The 15,966-nt window shown below is 38.0% G+C and overlaps 1 protein-coding gene across 1 annotated transcript in view; it reads left to right on the forward strand.

Annotated features, from left to right (window-relative positions):
- Positions 1-13,994, forward strand: part of MEI4 (meiotic double-stranded break formation protein 4) — a 197,798-nt gene extending 183,804 nt beyond the window's left edge. Inside the window, exon 4 of the mRNA XM_060283968.1 lies at positions 13,725-13,994. Within this exon, the coding sequence (XP_060139951.1) occupies positions 13,725-13,994 (270 nt within the window). The remainder of the gene's footprint in view (positions 1-13,724) is intronic.
- The last annotated feature ends 1,972 nt before the right edge of the window (positions 13,995-15,966 follow it).

Consider the following 15,966-nt stretch of genomic DNA (forward strand, 5'->3'; position numbering starts at 1 on the left):
TCATCCAGGAGCAATGCAAATACAAGAACACTCTTACAATATACATCCCATTGTATTATGCTTATTCCCATATGTAATTCTACCTTGAACCGTGATGCCTAAAGGATATGAAGCCATACTTCTAGTCATCTTTGTATAATTTCCATCTCAGCATATGGTTGGCTGTAGCTACTGAGGAGATGTTCTTTGAAGGAGACACGGAAGGTTAGGTCCTCTGGTTCTATATTCCTTTCTTTACATTTGTCATCAGGTAGCGACTTTCACCAGCACTAACATACCAAAGCTTTCTGTAGAACCACTTAGCACTTTTGTAACAGATAAATTTCCCCAGCAGCCTCTCAGCACAAAGGTAATGAAAATAGTCAAACCAGATAACTGTCTCATAGTTGGAAGTCTAGTGCCTTGTCCTAAACTTTCTGCATTGCATATGGATCTTTTCTTTTAAAGAAATTCTCTGGAGTATCTTCAAGTAACAAATTATAGTTATTATAATCATGGTTATAGAAGTATTTCATATAGTAGTAAAAAAAACACTAAATGTTTTATATATATTTTAATAAATCAACTAGAAGGTAGCAAAACATTTAAAATGTTGTTAAACAATATCACATGGCTATAGCATGATTGCTTTTTCTTTTGTTCAAAGATTATTTCTATTATGACATTTCTTTGTTCTTAAAAGTAACTTATCAAATTCATGATACCAAACACCTTAAAAAGGGTAAATTTTACTGTATGTCAATTATATCTCAAAAAATCTGATTTTTAAAAAAAGAAATGGTGGTCAGTTGATTTTTAAAAAAACAAAAGAACAAGAAATGCAGTACTCACTTTGCTACAGACATAGTCTCTATGTCAATAAGTGTTCATGAAAACATTCAGTTTTTTCTCTTTTGTGTTTCCAGACTTTCCTGGGTGCTGTGCAGTTTCACTTAGCCTTTGAAAGCAAGTTCTGATAAAATGATTTCATTGAATCAGTGGTGACACAAGTTTAAAATAGGAAGAAAAAGGGACAAATGTGTTGGCTTTTAATTTCTGCAAATACAACCCCGTTCAGTTGTGCTTTGGGAGATAATTAGTAGATTTATCTGAGGCCAAAGTTAGCTTTCAGTTGCCAAACAAAAGTACTGGAAAAGATCTGGTCACTTATGAGTCCACCCCCTGTTGTCACTAATCTTAGGCTTTGGATCCAGTGCTCTTAAAAATGTATCTACATTTCTTGCTTACTTCGGCACATTTATCAACGCTTAGCTAAGCAGCCTCTAGATTCTTTTTTAGTCTGGGTGGTCGTCGATTCTCCTCCAGCAAATCTGGTTTCTGCCTTCTGCCTGGTTGCGCAGGTTTTGATGCTGTCTTGGATAGTCTGTATAGAGTCCTAAAGAGGAAAGTTTCTTGTTGATTTTATCCCCACCGGCTATTTGGACGTGTGTTTGCCATAAATAACGGCCATCTGGATCTCTGTTTCTAATATATATCAGACATTTCACCAGCTCTGATTTCTTCTACTCACGTGGTGTCTGAACTGCATGGCGGTGGTGGCTTCACTTAGTGAAGCGGTGCATTCTCTCTGCTGTAAGGTATAATAATGACGAATTATACTTCCGTCATTTCTCTTGTTCTCCGTGCCTTCCTTCAGGAAGATAAGTGTCAGGCATGAAAGTAACCATAGACCTCATGGAACCAAACACAGTCTGTAAGATTTTCTTAACATATAGGCCTGACTTGGCCTTTGACTGCATGTACCAGTCAGATGGGTCTGGTTCCACTGCCTTAAAGAAGGCTGAGAGGTGGGGTCTGTGCCGAGTGAGCTGTTGCAGAGAATGCTGACACCTCCCAACTCCCCCTTTAAGCTCTCTGCTGCTCCCTTGCCCCAGCGCATACTGAACGACCAGAGACTGAGAGCCCTGTGGTGGAAGCCAAACAGGTGTTGGCCTGTGCTGACGATAACTTTCAAGTCACCTCTGCAAAAGAATCCTGCCATCCCATCCAGCAGGAGCTGAGCCTACAGGGTGATCGTTCACGACTAACTCATTTCCTGCCCTTCAGCGTCGTCTCACACAGGTGACTCAGCTATCTTTAGAGTTCCTCTATAGCCCGTATAGCATGCACGCACTCTGCATTGCCATTATTTTCTACTTCTTTGTCTCCCTAGAGGCGTGCGAGGAGCTCTCCTACAGGTAGGGATCCTGTCCTATTCACCTCTGCGTTCTCAGCACTCACGGTGGGGTCTGGCATTTGCAGGTACCCAATCAGTGCTTGTAACAGGACTGAAGCAAGAGAGGAGGTGCGTGTGAGGCAGGCAGAAACATAACGTCATAAAGTGCTAAGTATTCGCAGCTAAATTCATCCTTAATGAATTCAGCTACTTTTATTCCAGTCTGTGAGCCCTGCTCTTTCACTTAATAGACTCTCAGAATGATAACAAAGTCATCCGGTTTGTACTGCTTTGTCAAGAACTACTGTGATGGAAGTCCAGACAAATAAATGATGTTTGCTTCTCAAAATGCCTGAAAGGCATTTCCAGCCTGAGACTAAGTTTAATATTGTGGTATAAAGTAGTGAAAAAGTTTCTCTGAGTGGGGTTGATGACCCCATAATTAAGGGCGCAGATCCTAAGAAAGCAGTGGGGATGCCGGGTAAAGCTACTTCAAGTTGACTCAGGGGATCTCATACAAGAAATGCTTTCTCCCTGTATTGGGAACTCTCTGTTCTTTACACAAAGAGATTTGAGAATTAAAATTGATGTGGGATCCATCTTATTATTATGTCCAACAATCTGCTATTCTGATGACCAAGAAAGGGATGAATTGGAGTCAAACCACAGGAGATTTCCCCAGAGAAATGTGCAAATATAAAATTTAAAGCACTTGGGGTTTAATCTGTGATGTTATTGAGTTAGTCACCAAAAGGGTGTACTGCTTAGAAGGTCATTTTTACCAACCTACCACTAGAATAGATGAACAAGTTGATTCACCTCACACTAGTCAAATAACTGGACCTTTTTCTATTTCCTATAAGATGCCGTGTTTAACCCACACCTACGCCTACTTCGGGGCCTTCTCATATCAGAAAGACTTTAAAATAATTGTCTCACATTTAGGTTCCTTGTTACCACCCTTCTATGCAAAAAGGAATTGTCTGCTAGATGACTGCTATTCATGAAGGATTTTCTTGGTAGAGGAAAGTAGGTGAAGGTGCATCATCAGGTTCTTACACATCTCTACAGGAACAGTTCACAGTGAACGTGAAATGCCCCCAACAGTTGACCATAGTACAGTACTTGAATAATACCAGTAGCTTTCCTCTAGGTTCAAAGTACCTTATGGATAGGGATGATATCTTTTTCACTTTGGGTAAAAACATAACGATGATGGTGATGACGATAATGATGATAAATGATAAATGATAATTTTCTTATTTGAAAATTTGTGATCCTGTGCTGTGTTCTTAATATTCAGCCTCCAGAAACAGATTTGAGAAAAGTAGGTAAAATTGGTTCATGAGAAAACCATCATCTTTAAACAAGGCTAATTATGACAGATTTTTAAAAAATTATTTTATGTCTATTCCTTTCATTGATATTTTTATGTATAAATCTTTCAGATTTATACTGAAAGATTAAACTACTTCCCACTGGAAACATGGCAAAATATCAAGATCCTAAATGCTAGTCATTTTAATAGTTTAGGATTTTTCATCTAAGTTACCTACAAATTAGACATTAGCCTCTTAGAGCCAGTCTGTAGGATGCAACATTTTAGGCAGATAACTATACCAGTATCTGTTAAAGCAAAATGGATTAATATCCATTGAATCCTTTTTATTCTTTTTGACCTGACACTTTGATCAAAAGGTGATTCACCATCTATACCCCTCACTCCCTTTGGGCCTTGGCCCACAATTCATCCCTAGGAAATCTTCCCTAATTAGCTAACTACACTCTGCTCTGATCAGCCTTTTGCCTTATACTCCCTCGGTATGGGTCTGGCACCCAGGTTGCCAGGGTTCTATTGTAACCATAAGTTCATTGATTTTGTGTGTGTGTGTGTGATTTATATTTTATATAGATGATATATAATATGCATGTGGTTCTCCTACTCTGTTCTCAGGCACGGTTGCTAGCATGGTCACGTGCAGTATCGCACTGGGCTCTTCCAGTATCTTCTCCTGTGCTTCAGAAGCTGCAAGCTGCTTAGTAAACAGCTGCTAGAGAGTTAACTTTTATCCTCCTCAGCTCCTTGACTGAAATCTACTGCCTTCTAGTAGATAAAAAAGGCTAAGTTATTAAAACTCAGGGGTAAGTTTTTCACTTAATTATCAGGTAGACAACTGACCTTTTCCTTTGAAGTACTGTGCTGAATTCATTCTTTTAGAAACTGCTTGTCTTAATTGTATCTTACTTATTGCTTCTGTCTAATAAAATCTGGCATGTGGGATACTGAGCCGATGGCATATTATATTCCGTGAACATTTAATTGAACATTTAGGCCATGCACCTGTACTCTTTGACTTGGTTTTCTGCCCTTTAACGATCCAGTTTTCTCCTTCATCTCTTACATTTGGAGCAATAAGAAAAATGTCGTGGTTTTTTTTTTTTACCCTTTCCGTAGCAGCATGCTTAGTTCTGAAAGAGTCAGACTGCACTTCCGCATGCCCTTGGTTAGCACACTTAAATTGTCAAAGTGTTGAATTTAGTGAACTATTTACATGTTCATATTTTTCAGCATTATATATAAGCATCCAAACTGCAAGCCACACCTTCCATGTACAGTCCTTTTGCCACATGACCAGCTGCCAAGGAGTGTGACTGTTTTTGTCCCTTTAGCCATCGCTGTCCCTTCTGTGTCTGCAGCACCTTTCCAAGACAAAGGAAACTTAAGAGCTTCCTTCCTGCCCAGATCAAGTCTCAAGCTTCCGATTCTAAAAGACCAAAATGGAAGAAGGGAGCCCCAGCACAGTGCAGGAAGGTACAGCCATCCTGCGTGGGTATATTGAGCTGCACAATGCCATCCAGAATCTGGCCCTTTCTACTTATCCATGGGCAGCCTTCATCCTCAGGCTCACAACAAGGCTGCTGGACCTCCAAGCATTACATGTGTAGTTCCAAGCAGGACCAATGGTGAAGAGAGAAGGCAAAAGTGCATTCCACCAGATTTTGCCTGCTATTAAAGCACTTTCCCAGAAGCCCCACCCAGTTACTTATATTTCCATTTCTTTGACCAGAATTAGCCTTAAGAGAGACTGGAAAATATACATTTTTTGTTGATCTGTTGTCATTCTGAACAAAACTGGGGTTCTGTTGATGAAAAATGAGGGAGAAGTGGGTATGGAGTAAGCAAGTAGATACGTCTGCTTCAAGGATAATAAGTCTTTATAAAAATATCAAGTTAACCTTGACTGAATTTCAACTGAAACAACAATTAGGAAACTGGCACCATTTGTCTATAGCCTTAATTTCATAATCTAAGTTTTGAAGTAAAATTTTGCAGCATGTAAAGAAATATTATTTTTTTTTACTATTTAAATAAATATTTGGATACTTTGACTTTCTCAAGCCCAACTCAGAAATAGAAAAATAATCATAAGAAATATTTAATTCTAAAAGTGACCTACAAAAATACATGGTGATTTTCCTACCAGGAAAGTATTTCCTCTTCTGAAGGTCCCCTACTGTATAAAATGGGATTAGGTATAAGAAGTAGTCATGGGACTATCGAAGCTGCCTCTCAGGGGTCCTTCAGTTCAGAAAGACCCAGATAGAGAGATAAATTGATAGCTTTCTATTGGATGTACAGAGCCATCATGCTTGTGTACTGGGCTTCATTCAGTCTTCCTGGTAGGTGTTCAGGCAAAACACGTGGGCATTTTCCAGGTGAGTATGTTTCATCTGTGTTGGGGATTTTCCAGTACTGGTGCTGTTCAGTCTAATTTGACAGTGAGAATGTAAAACTTACACCAAAATACAGTAGAAGGGTATCAGCTGTCATCTTAATTCCATTTATTTTAGCTTTTATTCAGCTCATGCACTATTTCAGAAAGTGTCTGAACATATGATTAGGCAGAGCAGGCGGCTGCCAGTGTGATAAAATTCGGGAACTACAGGAAAGACCTCCCCCACAGACATGCCATCTGAGTCACGGTGAGCTGGAGGGCTGCTAAGGGGTGTAAGTTAAATGTATACTGTCTCTAAATGGAGAGGTTCATTTCAAGTTAATGTTCTATGAGATGTAAATATCTTGGAGCAAAAGAGTTTATCCAATTAATATTATGAGAATAGGCATTTGGGATAAAGGTGGAACCCAAGACAGATAAATTCTGGTAAAAGCAAAGTCCCAAACAAAGTAGAGAAATGGGACACTACAGGGAACCCCAGCCCACCTGGAAGCAGAGCTAAACACGCCCAAAGTGAGATTCTCCAAGCAAATGGAAAGGGACCAAGACATACTCTGCCTGCTTTACTCCCATAAAACTCCTGGAAGAAACATAGGCAGTGAGTGCCTTGACATTGGTCTTGGCAATTATTTTTTGGATTGACACCAAAAGCAAAAATCAACCTGGGGCTACTTCAAACTTTTAAAAAGCTTCAGCAAAGCAAAGAAAGTCAACAAAATGAAAAGGCAACCTACTGAATGGGAGAAAATGTTTGCAAATCATATACCTGTTAAGAGGTTAATATCCAAAATATATAAAGAACTCATATATCTCAATAGCAAAAAACCATCCAATTAAAAAATGGGCAGAGGAGCTGAATAGACGTTTTTCCAAAGAAGATGTACACATGGCCAACAGGTACATGACAGGATTCCCAACATCACTAGTCATCAGGGAAATGCAAATTAAAGCCACAATGAGCTACCGCCTTACACCTGTTAGGATGGTTATTATCAAAAAGACAAGAAATAACAAATAATGGTGAAGATGTAGAGAAAAAGGGAACCCTTGTGCACCTGCTGGTGGGAATGAAAACTGGTGCAGCCACTATGGAAAACAGTATGGAGATCCCTCAAAAAATTAAAAATAGATAAATGAAATTAAAAGTACTCTAGATGGGATCAATAGCAGAATAACTGAGGCAGAAGACTGGATAAGTGACCTGGAAGATAAAATAGCGGAAATAACTACTGCAGAGCAGAATAAAGAAAAAAGAATGAAAAGAACTGAGGACAGTCTCAGAGACCTCTGGGACAACATTAAATGCACCAACATTCGAATTATAGGGGTTCCAGAAGAAGAAGACAAAAAGAAAGGGACTGAGAAAATATTTGAAGAGATTATAGTTGAAAACTTCCCTAATACGGGAAAGGAAATAGTTAATCAAGTCCAGGAAGCACAGAGAGTCCCATACAGGATAAATACAAGGAGAAATACGCCAAGACACATATTAATCAAACTGTCAAAAATTAAATACAAAGAAAGCATATTAAAAGAAGCAAGGGAAAAACAACAAATAACACACAAGGGAATCCCCATAAGGTTAACAGCTGATATGTCAGCAGAAACTCTGCAAGCCAGAAGGGAATGGCAGGACATACTGAAAGTGATGAAGGAGAAAAACCTGAAACCAAGATTACTCTACCCAGCAAGGATCTCATTCAGATTTGATGGAGAAATTAAAACCTTTACAGACAAGCAAAAGCTGAGAGAGTTCAGCACCACCAAACCAGCTTTACAACAAATGCTAAAGGATCTTCTCTAGGCAAGAAACACAAGAAAAGGAAAAGACCTATAATAACGAACCCAAAACAATTTAGAAAATGGAAATAGGAACATACATATCGATAATTACCTTAAATGTAAATGGACTAAATGCTCCCACCAAAAGACACAGATTAGCTGAATGGATACAAAAACAAGACCCTTATATATGCTGTCTACAAGAGACCCACTTCAGACCTAGAGACACATACAGACTGAAAATAAGGGGATGGAAAAAGATATTCCATGCAAATGGAAACCAAAAGAAAGCTGGAGTAGCAATTCTCATATCAGAAAAAATAGACTTTAAAATAAGGACTATTAAAAGACACAAAGAAGGACACTACATAAGGATCAAGGGATCGATCCGACAAGAAGATATTACAATTGTAAATATTTATGCACCCAACATAGGAGCACCTCAATACATAAGGCAAATACTAACAGCAATAAAAGGGGAAATCGACAGTAACACATTCATAGTAGGGGACTTAAACACCCCACTTTCACCCGTGGACACATCATCCAAAATGAAAATAAATAAGGAAACACAAGCTTTAAATAATACATTAAACAAGATGGACTTAATTGATATTTATAGGACACTCCATCCAAAAACAACAGAGTACACATTTTTCTCAAGTGCTCATGGAACATTCTCCAGGATAGATCATATCTTGGGTCACAAATCAAGCCTTGGTAAATTTAAGAAAATTGAAATTGTATCAAGTATCTTTCCTGACCACAATGCCATGAGACGAGATATCAATTACAGGAAAAGATCTGTAAAAAATACAAACACATGGAGGCTAAACAATACACTACTTGATAATGACGTGATCACTGAAGAAATCAAAGAGGAAATCAAAAAATACCTAGAAACAAATGACAATAGAGACACAACGACCCAAAACCTATGGGATGCAGCAAAAGCAGTTCTAAGGGGGAAGTTTATAGCAATACAAGCCCACCTTAAGAAGCAGGAAACATATCGAATAAACAACCTAACCTTGCACCTCAAGCAATTAGAGAAAGAAGAACAAAAAAACCCCAAAGCTACCAGAAGAAAAGAAATCACAAATATCAGATCAGAAATAAATGAAAAAGAAATGAAGGAAACAATAGCAAAGATCAATAAAACGAAAAGCTGGTTCTTTGAGAAGATAAACAAAATAGATAAACCACTAGCCAGACTCTTCAAGAAAAAAAGGGAGAAGACTCAAATCAATAGAATTAGAAATGAAAAAGGAGAGGTAACAACTGACACTGCAGGAATACAAAAGATCATGAGAGAGTACTACAAGCAACTCTACGCCAATAAAATGGACAATCTGGAAGAAATGGACGAATTCTTAGAAATGCACAACCTGCCAAGACTGAATCAGGAAGAAATAGAAAATATGAACAGGCCAATCACAAGCACTGAAATTGAAACTGTGATTAAAAATCTTCCAACAAACAAAAGCCCAGGACCAGATGGCTTCACAGGCGAATTCTATCAAACATTTAGAGAAGAGCTAACACCTATCCTTCTCAAACTCTTCCAAAATATAGCAGAGGGAGGAACACTCCCAAACTCCTTCTACGAGGCCACCATCACCTTGATACCAAAACCAGACAAGGATGTCACAAAGAAAACTAAAGGCCAATATCACTGATGAACATAGATGCAAAAATCCTCAAGAAAATACTAGCAAACAGAATCCAACAGCACATTAAAAGGATCATACACCATGATCAAGTGGGGTTTATTCCACGAATGCAAGGATTCTTCAATATATGCAAATCAACCAATGTGATACACAGTATTAACAAATTGAAGGAGAAAAACCATATGATCATCTCAATAGATGCAGAGAAAGCTTTTGACAAAATTCAACACCCATTTATGATAAAAACCCTGCAGAAAGTAGGCATAGAGGGAACTTTTCCTCAACATAATAAAGGCCATATATGACAAACCCACAGCAAACATCATCCTCAATGGTGAAAAACTGAAAGCATTTCCACTAAGATCAGGAACAAGACAAGGTTGCCCACTCTCACCATTCTTATGCAACATAGTTTTGGAAGTTTTAGCCACAGCAATCAGAGAAGAGAAGGAAATAAAAGGAATCCAAATCGGAAAAGAAGAAGTAAAGCTGTCACTGTTTGCAGATGACATGATCCTATACATAGAGAATCCTAAAGATGCTACCAGAAAACTACTAGAGCTAATCAATGAATTTGGTAAAGTGGCAGGATACAAAATTAATGCACAGAAACCTCTGGCATTCCTATATACTAATGATGAAAAATCTGAAAGTGAAATCAAGAAAACACTCCCATTTACCATTGCAACAAGAAGAATAAACTATCTAGGAATAAACCTACCTAAGGAGACAAAAGACATGTATGCAGAAAATTATAAGACACTGATGAAAGAAATTAAAGAGGATACAAATAGATGGAGAGATATACCATGTTCTTGGATTGGAAGAATCAACATTGTGAAAATGACTCTACTACCCAAAGCAATCTACAGATTCAATGCAATCCCTATCAAACTACCACTGGCATTTTTCACAGAACTAGAACAAAAAATTTTGCAATTTGTATGGAAACACTAAAGACCCCGAATAGCCAAAGCAATCTTGAGAACGAAAAAAGGAACTGGAGGAATCAGGCTCCCTGACTTCAGACTATACTACAAAGCTACAGTTATCAAGACGGTGTGGTACTGGCACATAAACAGAAAGATAGATCAATGGAACAGGATAGAAAGCCCAGACATAAACCCACGCACATATGGACACCTTATCTTTGATAAAGGTGGCAGGAATGTACAGTGGAGAAAGGACAGCCTCTTCAATAAGTGGTGCTTGGAAAACTGGACAGCTACCTGTAAAAGTATGAGATTAGATCACTCCCTAACACCATACACAAAAATAAGCTCAAAATGGATTAAAGACCTAAATGTAAGGCCAGAAACTATCAAACGCTTAGAGGAAAACATAGGCAGAACACTCTATGACATAAATCACAGCAAGATCCTTTCTGACCCACCTCCTAGAGTAATGGAAATAAAAACAAAACTAAACAAATGGGACCTAATGAAACTTCAAAGCTTTTGCACAGCAAAGGAAACCATAAACAAGACCAAAAGACAGCCCTCAGAATGGGAGAAAATATTTGCAAATGAAGCAACTGACAAAGGATTAATCTCCAAAATTTACAAGCAGCTCATGCAGCTCAATAACAAAAAAACAAACAACCCAATCCAAAAATGGGCAGAAGACCTAAATAGACATGTCTCCAAAGAAGATATAGAGACTGCCAACAAACACATGAAGGAATGCTCAACATCATTAATCATTAGAGAAATGCAAATCAAAACTACAATGAGGTATCATCTCACACCAGTCAGAATGACCATCATCACAAAATCTAGAAACAATAAATGCTGGAGAGGGTGTGGAGAAAAGGGAACACTCTTGCACTGCTGGTGGGAATGTGAATTGGTTCAGCCACTATGGAGAACAGTATGGAGGTTCCTTAAAAAAGTTCAAATAGAACTACCATATGACCCAGCAATTCCACTACTGGGCATATACCCTGAGAAAACCAAAATTCAAAAACAGTCATGTACCAAAATGTTCATTGCAGCTCTATTTACAATAGCCCGGAGATGGAAACCACCTAAGTGCCCATCATCGGATGAATGGATAAAGAAGATGTGGCACATATATACAATGGAATATTACTCAGCCTAAAAAAGAAACGAAATTGAGCTATTTGTAATGAGGTGGATAGACCTAGAGTCTGTCATACAGAGTGAAGTAAGTCAGAAAGAAAAAGACAAATACTGTATGCTAACACATATATATGGAATTTAAGAAAAAAAACATGTCATGAAGAACCTAGGGGTAAGGCAGGAATAAAGACGCAGTCCTCCTAGAGAACGGACTTGAGGTTATGGGGAGGGGGAAGGGTGATCTGTGACAGGGCGAGAGAGAGTCATGGACATATACACACTAACAAACGTAGTAAGGTAGATAGCTAGTGGGAAGCAGCCGCATGGCACAGGGATATTGGCTCGGTGCTTTGTGACAGCCTGGAGGGGTGGGATAGGGAGGGTGGGAGGGAGTGAGATGCAAGAGGGAAGACATATGGGAACATATGTTTATGTACGACTGATTCACTTTGTTATAAAGCAGAAACTAACACACCATTGTAAAGCAATTATACCCCAATAAAGTTGTTAAAAAAAAAATTAAAAATAGAACTACTGTATGATCCAACAATTCCACTTCTATTAGTATTAACTAATTTGAAACACTAATTAGAAAAGATATATGCACTGCACCCCTGTGTCCATTGCAGCATTATTTACAACAGCCAAATAGCCAAGACATGGAAACAACCTAAATGTTGTCGATGGATGAATAAAGAAAAGGTGGGGTATATATATACATAAACACACACACACACACACACACACACATATATATGTATGTAAAATGGACTATTATTCAGCTATATAAAAGAATGAAGTCATTCCATTTGCAACATGTGGATGGACCTTGAGGCATTATGCTAAGTGAGATAAGTCAAATAGTAAAAGATAATTACTGTGTGATCTCTTTTATATGTGAAACCGAAAAACAAACAACTGAGCTCCTGGATATGGAAAACAGATTGGGGGTTGCCTGAGGTGAGGGTAGGGGGCAAAATGGGTGAAGGGAGTCACAAGGTGTAGATTTCATTACAAAATGAATAAGTCATGGGGATGTAATATACAACATGATGACTATAGTTAATAATACTGTATTGCATGTTTGAAAGTGGCTAGGAGAGTCAATCTGAAAATATCACAAGAAAAATTTTGTAACTATGTAGGCTGATGGATTTTAAATGGACTTATTTTGATGATCATTTTGCAGCATATACAAATATTGAATCATTACATTGTACACATGAAACTAATATAATGTAATGTCAATTATACCTCAGTCAAGAAAATGAAAGTATCAGTTATCTGTATATGTTTTATTCTTTTATCAGACAACCTTGTTGAAGATAATTCCTCTGGGCTCTAACAGAATGTTTCTTCATTTATGTGTTATTACAGTGGATAAATTTGTTGGAATGTTTCCAACATATTTCTTAATAAGCAAATGATAAAGCCAGTTTATATCTTTACATGCTTCCTGTATCCCCTCATGTTCTGCTTTCCACTGTGCACTTTTTAGGCCTTGCTTTGATTTTTCTCACTTTCAGCCATCTAGGCCAAATAATTTCTATAAGAAACATCTGCATTTCTTCTCATGACCATCTATCTGATTCCACACAATCTAATCCTCCTTTTCCCCAGTTTGTGTAGTCTCAGGATGAGATCACATCTAGTCACTTACAGGTCATAACCCTAACTGCTTTAGGACTGAGTTACACTTCGAAACATGTTCCTAAAATCCTACCGCCAAAGAGCCTTTTGTTATCTTTGACAGGAGTATTGGAAGTCTTTGGTGAAACATTGAATTCAACACACAAGATTTGTTGTGTGTTAGACTCTCTGCCGAGTATTCGCAGATTCATCTCAGTAACGAATTATAGCAGCACCGTAGAGAAAGGATTCAGAACTTTGCAAACCATGAGAAGAAAAAGTCATTCACCAAGATTGGAAGAGGAAATGTTCTCTTCTGATCTCTATCCCCCCACTCCAGTCAGAGGAACGGGAAGATAGAAGGTGTTAAATAAGCCAAGTATTTTACTTTTTGTTCAAAAATTTGATCTCTTTATTTGGCTTTTGCTGATCTGAGCTACAACCAATATTTTTTTAAAGGAGTTTTTTTTTTTAATTGGAGTACAGTTGCTTTACAGTATTGTGCAACATTGTATTAGTTTATACTGTAAAGCAAAGTGAATCAGCTATACATATACATATATCCCCTCTTTTTTGGATTTCCTTCTCATTTAGGTCACTGCAGAGCACTGAGTAGAGTTCCCCGTGCTATACGGTAGGCTCTCATTAGTTTGTTGTTTTTCTGTAGGTGCAAGCCAGTTACGACGTGACACGCTATGAAAATATTTTCTCTGTTTTCTGCGTTCTGGAACAACTTCTTCAGAAGGAAACCGAAGAAGGCAACGCTTCAAAAATGGGGCATGAGGACCAAGAAATCAAGAAATTTCTTCAGAAGCATGATGAAACTATTTTGCAACTCTCTGATGCATTTCCTTTATTTACTTTTTATTTATGGAGACTGGGCACTCTCTTGAACTCAGTAGAGATAGGAACTGTTGAAAATAACTCACTTCCTTAGCAATTTACCAAATATCAGAAGCATACTAAAGTTGAAATTATTGAAGATCTTGTGCTTAACAGATTTTCAAGAATATTTTTAAATGAGCATTTTAAATGCATCTCTAAATATAATCATTAATTCAATTTAATAGTCTTAAATTGTGTATAAAAGATTATTAGTCATATTTCTATACTAAAATCAGCCAGTTTCAGTTGAGAATACCCTCCTTATTCTTACGGAACAATACCTTACAATATGTAACTCAATACAGTCTAGCTCTGTTATTCTCTAAAATGGACCATTAATTGTCTTTTATTAAAAAATGAGATTTTAAAATATTTTCATGTAATAGATGCTAAAAGGTAACAGAAGAGATCTTATGTTTTGTTACTTTATCAACAGAGCATTTAAAATAAGTGGTTATAAATGAAATTTTTTTTTTTTTTTTTTTTGCGGTAGGCGGGCCTCTCACTGTTGTGGCCTCTCCCGTTGCCAGAGCACAGGCTCTGGACACGCAGGCTCAGCGGCCATGGCTCACGGGCCCAGCCGCTCAGCAGCACGTGGGATCTTCCCAGACCAGGGCACGAACCCGTGTCGCATCGGCAGGCGGACTCTCAACCACTGCGCCACCAGGGAAGCCCAATGAGATTTTTTTTTAACTTTTCTTTCTTAAATAGTTTCACTTATATAATTTTCTGTTGTCTTAGAGGGGACTCAATGTAGAAGGAGAAAAGTTCTTAACATTTGTAAACCTAATGGCCTTTAATTTCATATAATCAACGTATTTGTCAAGTCCTTTTGAAAGTACTAGTTGCTAAAAATGTTTGGTTTTCAACAAATTGTTTGTTCGATTCTGTTGATTATATAAAATATTCCTGTTGTTAGAATGTAGTTCTTATGTGTAATTAAGTCTAACATCTGTCTAGAAATATACTTTATATTTATTGAAAGTATATTTATACTTATGAACGTATTCGTTGAATTTTCCAGTCACACAATTTCATTGACTTTCATTCAATTATTAAAATCATAACCAACTAACTTAATGAGAACACATTATTTACTTTCCTATAGTGCAATTTAAGGCACAACAAATACAAATTTGCTTTATTAATTGTATGTGATATTGTATATGTTAATTACCATTCCTGAATGTCGTTGGTATTAAAAAACAATTTATATAAAATCATATCATTATCTGACACACATTTGTGGAGTTATTTCTAGCTTTCTATCACTAGAAAAGATAAAGCCTTTTTTATAATACTGAAACAAAATGTATCAGACAGCTATTGTTATGTAACAAAGAACCACAAAATCTTAGTGGTATACAGCAATAAGTGTTTCTTCTCAGCTATCTGTAGGTTGCTACAGGGTCAGTTCATCTGGGCTCTGCTGGAAAACTCTCCTGCATTGGCAGCTCCCACTGGGCAAGGTTCCATTTTATAGATTGGGCTTTGTTCTCTTCCACATGTGCTTACCCTGGGCAAGAGCAGAAGGGCTCGGCTGAGAAATCACACACTGTTACTCCTGCCCACATGCCTGGGCCAAGTTACTTCAAAGGGTCAAGCCCAGAGGAAAGAGACAGGGAAGTACCCTCCACCTTGAGTGGAATATGATTGACACATAGGAAATGAGGTTGGCCTCTTATTTATCTTTCATTTAATATGAAAGTGCTCTAAGTTGTTTTAAGAATCAACTACTGGGCTACCCTGGTGGCGCAGTGGTTGAGAGTCCGCCTGCTGATGCAGGGGACACGAGTTCGGGCCCCAGTCTGGGAAGATCCCACATGCCGCGGAGCGGCTGGGTCCGTGAGCCATGGCCGCTGAGCCTGCATGTCCGGAGCCTGTGCTCCACAACGAGAGAGGCCACAGCAGTGAGAGGCCCGTGTACCACAAAAAAAAAAAAAAAAAAAAAAGAATCTACTACTAGGACGAGGCGAAGATGGAAGAAGAGTAAGAGGCGGAGATCACCTTCCTCCCCACAGATA

Source organism: Globicephala melas, chromosome 14 (assembly GCF_963455315.2).
Source record: "Globicephala melas chromosome 14, mGloMel1.2, whole genome shotgun sequence".
NCBI lineage: Eukaryota > Metazoa > Chordata > Mammalia > Artiodactyla > Delphinidae > Globicephala > Globicephala melas.